Source organism: Capricornis sumatraensis, chromosome 9, assembly GCF_032405125.1.
Source record: "Capricornis sumatraensis isolate serow.1 chromosome 9, serow.2, whole genome shotgun sequence".
NCBI classification, from domain to species: Eukaryota; Metazoa; Chordata; class Mammalia; order Artiodactyla; family Bovidae; genus Capricornis; species Capricornis sumatraensis.
This window is the reverse complement of record NC_091077.1, coordinates 22,101,071-22,113,431: the sequence shown is the minus strand read 5'-3', so window position 1 is coordinate 22,113,431 and position 12,361 is coordinate 22,101,071. Positions and strand designations below refer to the sequence as shown.

The 12,361-nt window shown below is 39.9% G+C and overlaps 2 protein-coding genes across 2 annotated transcripts in view; both read left to right on the top strand.

Moving 5' to 3' along the window:
- Positions 1 to 3,641, top strand: part of SLC22A4 (solute carrier family 22 member 4) — a 41,671-nt gene extending 38,030 nt beyond the window's left edge. The window contains exons 9-10 of the mRNA XM_068980193.1: positions 182 to 317; positions 3,566 to 3,641. Of these exons, the coding sequence (XP_068836294.1) occupies positions 182 to 317; positions 3,566 to 3,641 (212 nt within the window). The remainder of the gene's footprint in view (positions 1 to 181; positions 318 to 3,565) is intronic.
- Positions 3,642 to 5,829: 2,188 nt separating this feature from the next.
- Positions 5,830 to 7,058, top strand: LOC138086404 (pre-mRNA-splicing regulator WTAP-like). Its single transcript, XM_068981192.1, has 2 exons — positions 5,830 to 6,302; positions 6,520 to 7,058. The coding sequence occupies exons 1-2, from the start codon at positions 5,851 to 5,853 to the stop codon at positions 6,578 to 6,580; spliced, it is 513 nt and encodes a 170-aa protein (XP_068837293.1). The 5' UTR covers positions 5,830 to 5,850; the 3' UTR covers positions 6,581 to 7,058.
- Positions 7,059 to 12,361: the final 5,303 nt, after the last annotated feature.

Below are 12,361 nucleotides of genomic sequence, written 5' to 3'. Positions count from 1 at the left end.
GGGTGAATAATTATGGAAATTCAGAGGCAATGACATCTTCCAAACAGAAACTGTGTATTTTGTACACTTCTTCTGTAAGTATTCAGATTTAAAACTGTGTGCCACCATTACAAAGTGATTCTCAAGAGCATCTGGAGAGTCCCTATATCTAACTGATGTCCTTACGTCCTATGTCTTACAGGTGCTTACAACAGAGTTCTGCCCTACATCCTCATGGGTAGCCTGACTGTCCTGATCGGAATCATCACTCTTTTTTTCCCTGAAAGTTTTGGAAGGACTCTACCAGAGACCCTAGAGCAGATGCAGAAAGTGAAAGGGTAAGTGAAACTTTAAAAAATTACATGTATAAAAAAAGAATGAACATGATAGGATAAATAGGAAGGTTCTGAAATGGAAGAATAATAAGTGGAGAGTAGCACTATCAGATAATAAAGCATATTATTAAGCAATGGCAATTCAAACAGTATGATAACAATATAGAAAAATAAATCACTGGAATGAGATAGGGTTCAAAATTAAACTGAATAAAATAAGAGAATTCAGTGTGAGATAACAAGGAGCACTTCAAAATCAGTGGGGAAAAGTTAGATTATTCAGTAAAAAGTGGTAGAATATTCAACTAGCCATTTTGGCTACATAAAAAAGCTGAAATGCTACTTCAAAATATATCATGATAAATTCCAGAAAGATTAAAAATTGAGACCTAAAAATATAAAGTCATAAATGTACCAGAAGAAAACATAAATATTTTATAACATTAAAGAAGGCCTTTCTGAGCGTGATATGAAAAACAAAATGCCGTAAAGGAAAAGATGGACATATTGGATTAAGCAAGTTTAGATATTGTCAGTAGGGCAAAAGTGAAACCATAAATTAGAACAAAGGTCGGCAAACCAGGGGGGAAATATTTGCAACACACTAGACAGAGTTAATAAACTCAAGATATGAGATAGACAGAGTTAATAAACTTAAGATACAAGCAGCTCTTAGCGATCAGTGGGAAAAAGACCCACAACTCAGAAAGCAAACCGGTAAAAGTCATGAACAAGCAGTTTATAGAAAAGAACATTTCAGGGGCAAATATATTTATGAAAAGGAAATACCTGTCCACATTATCAAAAAGAATTTTTAATGCAATATCATTTTTTGGCCTATGAGATTGTGTGAGAGTTTTCTTCCTGGTATCAACCAATTCTGACACCAAAGAAGTGTCCTATAATATCATCCAGTTATGACACTAATTACCCAGAACTAGCATCAGACCCTACAGGTTAAAGGCTCAGTCCCCTAAGACAGCTTACTCTTCAGCTGCCAGTCACAAGTAATGGGTCCCCAAGGTTATCCACATTTCTGGCTCTTGGGGAGGGGGAAATTTACTCCCTTACCCCTTTAAGTTCTTGTGGCTGAACTAATAATAAAATTGACACAAGTCAAGTCAGGAGAGAAAAACACATTTTAATACATGCATACAGAGATTTCTCAGAAAGAGGACTGCAGACATGGCCAAAGCAGGCAGCTTTTACACTTTTTAGACAAAGAAACAATAAAACTGAGAGGAATTGATAGGACAAAGAAATTTAGGTTTGAGTACTTAATTGTTATCGTTCAGTTGGCAAGTAGTGTCAGACTCTGCGACCCCATGGATGGCAGCAAGCCAGGCTTCCCTGTCCCTCACCATCTTCCGGAGTTTATCGAAGACATGAACTTGGGTACTTAATTAGTAAGGAATTTAAATGAAGTGTGGGCCTGGGTAGTAAACTAGTAAAGAGGCAGCAAGGCTTATTTATACAGATTTTTTGGTCCTGCCCTGAATTCTCTATCTCTGGTAATAAGTGTGTCTCATATGTGGGGAGTGGGCATTTTCCAAGAGGGATTTATTGCCTGCTTTCAGGGGCACAGAGGAGGCCAGAGCTTCCTTCTGCATCAGCTCCTTCACAAGCAACTTGAATTCAAAATAATCATAATGGGGACTTCCCTAGCAGTCCAGTGGTTAGGATTCAGTGCCTTCATTGCTGAGGGCGCAGGTTCAGTCCCTGGTTGGGAAACTAAGATCCCACCTGCTGCGTGACCAAAAGCAAAAACAAAATCAAAATGCAAAATAATCAATATGTCATTGTGGCATGTTTGGGGGCAGCCTGCCCTGAGCTCCAGCATGTCCAACTTGACTACAAAGTCTGGCGTTTCCACAACCCCCCTCCTCACGTTCAGGAATTTGCTAGAATGATGCACAGAACTCAGGAAAACATTTTACTTACTCATTTGTTATAAACAACACAAATGAACAGCCGGAGGGAAACGTGAGGTCCAGAAGTGTCCAGCGCACAGGAGTCTCTGTCCTGTGGAGTTGGGGAGCATCACCATCCCGGCACGTGGATGTGTTTGCCAATTCAGAAGCTCTCCAGACCCCAGTAAACGTTTAGGAGATTTTATGGAGGTTTTTCACCACATAGGCATGATCAATATTGATTTAACCTCAGCCCTTCTCCCTTCTCTGGGGGCTGGGGTGTGGGCGGAAAGTTCCAGGCTTCTAGTCAAGGCTCGATCTTTCTGGAAACCAGCCTCCATTGTGAAGCTATCTAGGGACTCACCAAGAGTCACCTTATCAGAATAAGAGGCAAGACACTCCTGTTACCTTTGTCACTCAGAAAATTGCAAGGGATTTAGGAGCTCTATTCAGAAACCAGGGACAAAAATCAAATATCTTTCTATGACAACACAGACGGGCAAACATTTAAAAGATCAGTGGTATGGTAGTGGAAGTTTAAGGTTTATTTATCTTTGTCTGCACTGGGTCTTCGTTGCTGCAGGGTTTCTCTAGATGTGGCAGGCAATGGCTGCTCTTCACTGCGGCGTGCCGGTTTCTCATTGTAGTGGCTTCTCTCGTTGCAGAGCACGGCTCTAGGCCCACGGGCTTCAGTAACTGGGGCTCGCAGGCTCCAGAGTGCTGGCTCAGCAGTTGTGGCTCTAGAACGTACTGGCCCCGCAGCACGTGGGAGCTTCCCCAGCCAGGGGTTGAATCCATGCCCCCTGAATTGGCAGGCGGATTCTCAACCACTGGGCCACCAGGGAAGTCCAAGAGAAGTTTAGATCCTAGAGTGAAACTGCCTGGCTTCAAAACCCAAATCTACTGCAAACGTGGGCAATTTGCTTTAGTTTTCACTAGACCTCAGTATTCCCAGCTGTTATGTGGGAATAGTTCATATGGCTTTTGTGATATTATATAAGATAATGTGTTTTTAGTGCATAGCCATGATAAAAATAAATCCATATGTGAATGGATTGTGATCCAGACTGGATGTACATAGCAAAAGATGCCCAGTTTTGATAGGTTGTTTCTCCTAATGATAAAACTACTTCAATATCAACTTTAACTTACCAAGAACTTCATGCTTACCACTCTCTTCTTTCCTCAGTGAAAACTATACAATCGTGAATACTAGTGCTAGCTATCCTCATGAGGTTCTTTTTAAAGTAATTACTTGTTCACTGACTAGAGAAATGTTTTTCTGTGTCAATCTGGCATGTTTTTTCGTTTAATTTTCTTTAGCATTTATCTTATTTTCAGGTTCAGATACGGGAAAAAAACAAAAGGTTCAGTGGAGAAAGAAGAACATCCCAAAGTTATAATAACTTCATTCTAATAAAATTCCCATCCTATTTGGTGAATTGAAAAACATCCATAAGCCTGTGAAGAAACTAAAGCTGTTCCTGATGAAAAGGACTGACTAGGAGGAAAAACACTAAAATGGACCTTGCTATTAAGAAATGCTTGCTATATGACAAACTCTGGACCAGACTTACAGATAACTCCTTATTTTTTAAAACAAACCATTTCTAGAGACTTTTCCTAATTAATTCGATGAATTGGGTTTGTTGGATTTTTAGAAAACGTGTTGGTCAAGGACTGGAAAACTCATATATAAAGATTAAACTCATTTCCAAATACAAAGACTATCCAAATTTTAAAAAATTCATTGAATCAGGCTTGTGTGTATGTGTGTGTGTGTATGTGTATAAGTAAACCAGCTCATTCAAAATGACCAATTATATGCAGTATTCCTACCCAGCAAATTTTATACACTCCTTTGAGAAGAATTGATGGCAGATACTAATAGCATTTACAAGTGAAATGCATCAAGAGATCAGACAGCCTGGCTCTCTGGCCTGTCAGCATTTAAGAAGGAAACAAGGCAGCTCCTGGCTACCATGTCAGCAGCTATGGCTCACAGGCTATCGAATGATTCACATTTGTTGTGCTCTTTGTGAGCACTTGACTAAGCTTTCTGTTCCCTAAGACTGGCTTAAAGGGCCTTTTTTTTCTTTTTTTTTTTGTAAAAAGAAAATCAGGAAAACCACAAACTAGTTAGATTGGTAGAGGTGGTTTGTGTGCCCCATAGCCAAGAGAAATCAGCACCACAGAAGACTATCCAAGCTAACAATCTGGAGACCCTTTTAAACCAGTTCTTTCCTTTAATACATACCTCCCTAAATACAATACGCAGTTGTAGTTTCTTTAACCACGGGTGCATCTGGTCAGCAATAGCGGAATCTCAGTTCCAGGAATGAGCAAGGTAAAAGCCACAAATGGGATAATGTATTGACATAAGCTCAGAAGATAAATGTCAGCTCTGTGTCTCACCACATTTGAGGCATGCTGAGATGATAACATAGCGAACAGTTCCTCCCGAAGACCTGGGCCCCATGCTCTCACCAGGAGCAGCTCCTTTCGGAGCAGCAAGAGACAAGCTGGTGACCCTTTAACACCAGTTTTCCAGTTTTCCAGTCCTTGCTTACAGTACAGGCAGCCACTGGTTTTAATATGCTGCTCGTTGGCATCATCTCCTAAAATTATCCCCAAATATAAATGTTCACTATCTAAATATGTTTCAAAGGAACCTTTGATGAAACATCTTGGTAAATAATCCTTATTGCTTCAAGACCCTTATCTTGAGCTTTTCAGATTATCTCAGAAGTTTTTCTTTATATTACCGTATTTCTAACACATATTTATATCCCTACTGACACACTGATCCCACTTTTGAGGGTTACCTTAAAACCCACTAGATTCTTGAGATAGTTTACACTTTCTCACTGGGGACTCAGGTACACAGCTTCATCTACCCAGCACTGAATCACCTTTCTACCTACCCTGCTGGATACTAGCTGCCTGTCATGCAAAGAGCAGGTCCTGCTGCCTTCCAGGAAATGCTCCTTCAACTTCCCACCAGCAATGGCTGTTCACTCCTCTGTGCTCTTCTGGTACTTGTTTTTATACCTTGCCTCTGTTGGGTTCTTGTCTAGTTGCCCACACCCTTCCCCTTCCCCACGTCTATAAGCCTCTGGGAGGCCAGGGACCTCACCTTGCTTATCTTTTTATTCTTACTGTGGTGCTTTCTTGCATGTAACAGGCATTTGATGATACTCCTTTCAATTAAAATACTTTGTAATGCTAGCTTGGTGAAAATGTTGTTTGAAACATAGACATTTAAATTTTTAAATGCTGAAGTATAAAATGCTCTTAAAGCTTTTTTTTTAATGTAAAAATGAAGGATATGATCATTGCCTTTTACTGCAATGATTATATGCAGATTATATGGGTGCTTTATAATTATATTTTATAACTGTAAAAACATGACTTTTAAAAATCTATTTATAAAAAAGCAATGAGGCCATTTTGTGGCAGCGAGACCCGCAAATAAAGGGGAGCGCCGGGGTTGCGGCGCGGAGGAGGAGCGCGGGGGCCGGCGGCGGCGGCGCGGTCGGGCGCCCTGGGCGGCGAGAGGACAGCGCGGGGTCGGCCTATGTGACTGGGCGGGCGCCGGCGCGGCCTCCGTTTGGAGAGGATTCAAGATGACCAACGAAGAACCTCTTCCCAAAAAGGTTCGACTGAGTGAAACAGACTTCAAAGTTATGGCACGAGATGAATTAATTCTAAGGTGGAAACAGTATGAAGCATATGTGCAAGCTTTGGAGGGCAAGTACACAGATCTCAACTCTAATGATGTAACTGGCTTAAGGGAATCTGAAGAAAAACTAAAGCAGCAGCAGCAAGAATCTGCACGCAGGGAAAACATTCTTGTAATGCGACTAGCAACCAAGGAGCAAGAAATGCAAGAGTGTACTACTCAGATCCAGTACCTCAAGCAAGTCCAGCAGCCTAGCGTTGCACAACTGAGATCAACAATGGTGGACCCAGCGATCAACTTGTTATTCCTAAAAATGAAAAGTGAACTGGAACAGACTAAAGACAAACTGGAACAAGCCCAAAATGAACTGAGTGCCTGGAAGTTTACGCCTGATAGGTAAACAAATCATACTCCCCAGTCAAGACTTCCCTGACAGTCCCACTGCGAGAAAGCTGTGGTGGGACAGCCACGTACTCGTTTCCACACCAAGACTCAGACTTTTTGAGCCCAAAAGCCACATTCTTATACTATCCAGCTTGTAAAGGTTAATGTAAAACTTACCAGATGAACCTTGTGTTTCAGCTTTTTTCTCTTCCCCTTCCCCTTGCTTCAGAGGCCTGATGGCGTCGGACTATTCCGAAGAAGTGGCCACCTCCGAAAAATTCCCCTTCTAGAACATGTAGACACTTGAGAAATGTTTCTGTTTGAAGAAAATAGAGGGAGAAACAGAAGTCTTAAGTCTGTGGCACACTGTGTCTTCAGACAGTTTGGAGGAATGAAAACCTAGAGATTTAAAACCATGAATTGAACATGTAAAATTCCAGTAAATGTAAAGATGGAATATGCATCGCTCTTAACCTTGAGCATAGTGACTTAGAGACACTGTATATCAGTTTTGCCAATAAGACCGTGGACTTCGTGATTGTTGTTGAACTTCTGGGTCACACTCAAATGAGGTGAATTTTGCCTTTAAAGGGTTTATTTGCTAAGAACCAACTTAATAGTCATGAGTGAATCAAATAATAGATGTCAGTACAAGTAGTTCATCTATTTAACCATTTCGTTTGGGGCTCTATATTACTTGATTGAGCCTTAAATCAGTGTGGTTTTACTCAATGATTTGTTCTTTGAATGGTTGCTAATACTGTAGATAATCTTACCGAGGACTGTACAAACATGAAGGTGTGGTGTCAAACTTCAGGTTTTAAACTGTTTGAAGCGTTATAAACATTCATTTCACAACTAGACTGTATAAGGATATTGGCTGTGATGAGACTCACTGCGTTATTTTTTTCAGTAGTGAAATTGATTAAATCCCCATTCCATTCAACAGGCACATGTTGAAAGAGCATTGTCGTTGGTGTTAATGGGGGAATGTGTTCCTTCATTGTATTTGGGCCTTTTGTATTGCACTTTTGATATTAAATTAAATGTGCCTTGAAAAAAAAAAAAAAAAGCAATGAGTACACAAATGCATTTTCTCTTTGGTAGTTCAAAGCCCAAATAGATCAATACATGCCAAAATAGATGTATTCCTGATTTTAAAAAACAACTTTTAAAATTAGGCCTACAAGGCAATGACCTGAACTGGCTTATGAATATCAGTCTCAGACTGACAGCCAGTATTACACTGTATGTTAGAATGAAATATTGGAGGCATCCCATTAACAGTAATTTTATGGATATGTGTTTTAGCACCTTTTCAACATTTTTGGGTTTTAGTAACTATAGTCATAGTATAAAATATAGGTAAAAATAAAACTATTATAAAATAGGCAAAATTATCAATATTACAAGGATTCTAAAATCATATTCTATTTTATTTTTAAAATCCAAGAGAATTAACTAAAAATTCTAATGTTTAGGAGTTTCAGCTTAAGTGGAGGCATATAAGAAGTGTTCCAAAATCAGTAACTATTTATGTACTAGAAATAATCAGCTAGAAAATATACTAGAAAAGAACAGATTCCATTCTTAATAGTCATAAAAACAAAAAATACTTACAAATAATCTCTAAACAAACATATAAAGTCTAAGTGAAAAAATTATTCCATTTTATTAAGAGTTGAGTAGAGACATGCTGTGTGTAAAATGAATGCTGTGGACCTACCGTTCTTACCAAATCAACTCACTAAAATTAATATTTCAGTGACATATTTTAGGAACTCAAAAAATAATTTTAAAGGGCATCTGAAAGAATAATAGGCAAGACTAAGAAATTTTGGGGAAAGAAGAGTTGTAAGGTAAAACATTCTTCAGATTTCAAAATACAAAGATAAATAGGAAGGCCAGAAACAGACCCAAATGTTTATAAAATTATAACATATGATAAAGTACATTACCAATTATCAAGAAAAAGATAAACTATTCAAAACTAGTTCTGGGACAACAGACAAGCTGGGGAAAAAACAGCATCTTATCATAAAACACATACCAAATTAATTCTTAATGGATTAGGGGTACTCTTTCTACCCCCTTCTGATGCCTATGTCAGAAGCTTTCTCTATCTCCTTTATACTTTAATAAAACTTTATTACACAAAAGCTCTGAGTGATCAAGCCTCGTCTCTGGCCCCGGATTGAATTCTTCTCCTCTGGGGGCCAAGAATCCCGGCGTCATGATTCAACAACAACCTTTCATCTTGGGGGCTGGTCCGGGATCCTTCAGGACAAGATGGGAGCTAACAATTTCAGCCTCACTCCTTTGAACTGTATCTTGAAAAACTGGGATAGATTCGATCCCAAGGGCTTAAAGAAGACACACCTGGTCTTCCTATGCGATACTGCATGGACACGATGGCAGTTCTTTTGTTCGGGATGGAAAGCGCAAAGCAGGTTATGCCATGGTGACTGCTGATTTGGAAGCAAAATCTGGATTACAACGAAGTGGGAAGTATCCTGGAGAAGACTGGGAAATTGATTTTACTCATATGCTGAAAGCTAATGGATATTCTTGCTTACAAGTTTGGGTAGATACTTTTACTGGATGGATTGAGGCTTTTCTCTGTCGTAGTGAACAGGCTAAGGAGGTTATAAAGATTCTCTTCATCAGTGGAAGGCTTCCCGTGGTGGACATCTCCACTTCAAAAAAAGGACTTTCTCCAAGTCTGTGAATACCTTCGACAACAATCACATGTGATGCCTCTTCTTCATCTGATGACATCTACCAAACCTAAAATGGACTGGTGCAGTCTGTTGAACTTTAACTATGGACTTAATGTGACTTTTAATTTTGATTTTAACTTGTTTTAATGACTATGTTGCCTTACATCTGTATTGTATAACTGGATTTGTTTCTAGCCGCATGAAAGCTTTTAAGTTACAAATGGTTGCTCAAACTCCTGCTACTACGACACCTTCCTCCAACTACTATTTGGGGCCCCTGGATCAGATATCCTCAATATGAGGATTAGGAGAATTTGTTGCCTCCCCAATTTAGGGACAATGCCCCTTCTCAGCTCGGAAGCAGTTATGGAACCAGAACGACGCCCCTTTTCCTTAGGCAACATAATTCTCCTAAAAGAAAAGGGGGGAATGAGAGTCATTTCCTAGGCAGGTTGATAAGAAGTCTAGGGGTCTCCAAGGAGAGAGGGGTCTGGAATTCTCAAGGAGGGAGAAAGGACAAACTTTTTTCCTTCTCTACATTCCTTAGGATTATATAACAACAATGTGTTATGCCTGAGGACGGTCTCTGGATTCAACCTTCTGGCTAATTCTGTTATCTTAAAATGTAAATTATGGGAGTAGGTCTGGTGAGGTCTTTACAACCTTCAGACATTCTTTGGATTTACTGGAGTGTATATAACTTTATTGCTAACACTAACAAGTGGGTACTCTTTCTACCCCCTTCTGATGCCTATGTCAGAAGCTTTCTCTATCTCTTTTATACTTTAATAAAACTTTATTACACACACACACACACACAAAATTCTTAATGGATTAAAGATTCAAAGGTAATAAATAAGCTGAAAGAAAATATGGTGATTGTTTAATCTCAGGATGGACAGGGAATTAAAGAGAAGGTAAACAGATTTTGCTATAAACTTTAAAAATTTTCTGTACACCAAAAATCTTAAAATTAACACAAATTTAAAAATTGTTAACAAAAATATAGTGGACAAAGTTAGTTTCCTTTCTGTTTATTCATCAATTTAAAAGTACCAGCTAATACGCCAGTTGAAGCACATAGTAGGAAGGTTAAGTGCATCTTTGGAGACCAGTGTCCTTGGGCCTAGTGCAGGGTCTGTCGTTTATTGCTTGGGTAGCCTTGAGCAAGTTATACAGGCACACCTCATTTTATTGTGCTTTGCTTTATTGTGCTTCACTGATACTGCATTTTTTATTTTAACAAAGTTTTGTGCAACCTTCCATTTTCATGTGATGGTTAGCATTTTTTAGCAATAAAGTATTTTTAAATTAAGGTTTGAACTTTTTTTTTAAGACACCATGCTATTACACACTTAACAGACTGTGGTGTGGTGTAAACATAATTTTTATGTGCACTGGAAAACCAAAAGATTCTTGTGGCTCACTTTATTGTGATATGATGGTGGTCTGGAACTGGACCCGCAGTATCTCTGAGATATGCTTGATATCTCTGATATTCTTGAATCCTCCTAAATCTCAGCCTCTTCATCTCTGAAGGAGGCCAAGCAGTTCCATGGGGTGACTCTGAGGAGTACATGAGATAATGCATGTATTTAGCCCCCTACCTAGCCAACTTAGATGTTTTCCTCTATCTCACATCTCACTGTACCCAATAGTTAATCATTATAATCAACTTCCCTGCGCCTTTCTTAATCCACCTTACTCTCCTGGGCAAACTGCAGCGCTGGTTAAATCCAGCCCCCCTCCTCCTTCCACCAGCACCTGCACAGCTAGATAGCGCTGGGGGGGGGGGGGGGGGCGGGGAAATATGCAAACATGCTGACTGGTTTCATTTAAAATTAATCATTAGTCATCAAGAGGAACTTCAATGCTGACTGACAGTCATGCTCCACTGCCCTGGTCCATTCTTTATCCTTAGTGACCTTTGTCTTCAGGACTCTAATGTCTCCTCCCCCGTGCTCACCCTCAGCTGTGCCTTTTCTTCCTATTTCACTTAAGCACGTATCGTCTTAATCTACCAATCTAACTGCATTTGTATCCATACACTCTGTCTTTTCTCCTATTATTTGAGATTAATGGTCTCTGCTCCTAGCAGAGAATTCTCTCTCTCTCCCTCTGTATGTGTGTGTTTCTGTACTTGGTGCCCACATCCCCTCCTTACCTACTCAAGGACATTGCTCCAGCAATTAATTATCCTGTCTGCTCTATGATTGATCTATCAATCTTTTCTCTCTCTACTGGATCTTTATCATTCAGCATGCAAACATATTGGGGCTTCCCTGGTGGCTCAGAGGTTAAAGCATCTGCCTCCAGTGTGGCAGACCCGGGCTCGATCCCTGGGTCAGGAAGATCTCCTGGAGAAGGAAATGGTAACCCACTCCAGTATTCTTGCCTGGAGAATCCTGTGGACGGAGAAGCCCTGTAGGCTCCAGTCCATGGGGTCACAAAGAGTCGGACACGACTGAGTGACTTCACTTTCACTTTCATGCAAACATATTATTTCTACAATACTGAAAAAGCTCTCCCTTGACCCCACTTCTGCCTTTAACTACTGCCCCATCTCTCCCTATCCCTTTACAGCATAACTTCTCAATAGATACAGATAGCTCTATATTTGCTACCTCCAGGTTTTTCTTTCCAGTTTTCTCTTGAGCCCATTACAATTAAGTTTTAGCCCCCACCTCTTCACCAGAGCAACCTTCAAGGTCCCCAGTGGCCTATATGTTTCTGAACTGAATGGTCAATTCATAGTCTTCATCTTATCGCCCCTCTCAAGCGATCAGACAAACTGATTTCTCTTTCCTTGAAATGTTTTCCGGATATCACATTTGCTTGGTTTTCCTCTTGCTTTTTTGACTGTCCCTTCACAATTTCCTTCACTGGTCCTTTCTCGTCTCCTCTACTGCTAACCATCAGAGTGCCCAGAACTTAGTCTTTGGTCTTCTTCCTTTTCTAAAAAATCAGTCTTACAGTTTTAAATGTCACTTCTATATTAATGACCACCAAACACAGAGAGAGCTTAACTTCAGGTTCACACACCAATTCACTGTCCTCACAGATGTCTAATGGGAATCTTACACTTAACACACCCCAGTTTACTTTGTACTCTTACTCTCTCCCACTTCCGTCCCAAATCTGCTTTTCCTATTCTGTTTCATTGGTCTGTATATCTGTCTTTCTGCCAGCACCACAGTGTTTTCATTACTGTAGCTTCATTTTGTTCTTCTCAATTTGGTTACTTTTTATTTCTTCTTCTTGCCTAATTATTATGATGGTCAGAACTCCCTACACAGTTCAGTTCAGTTTAGTCGCTCAGTCATGTCTGACTGTCTGGAACCCCATGGACTG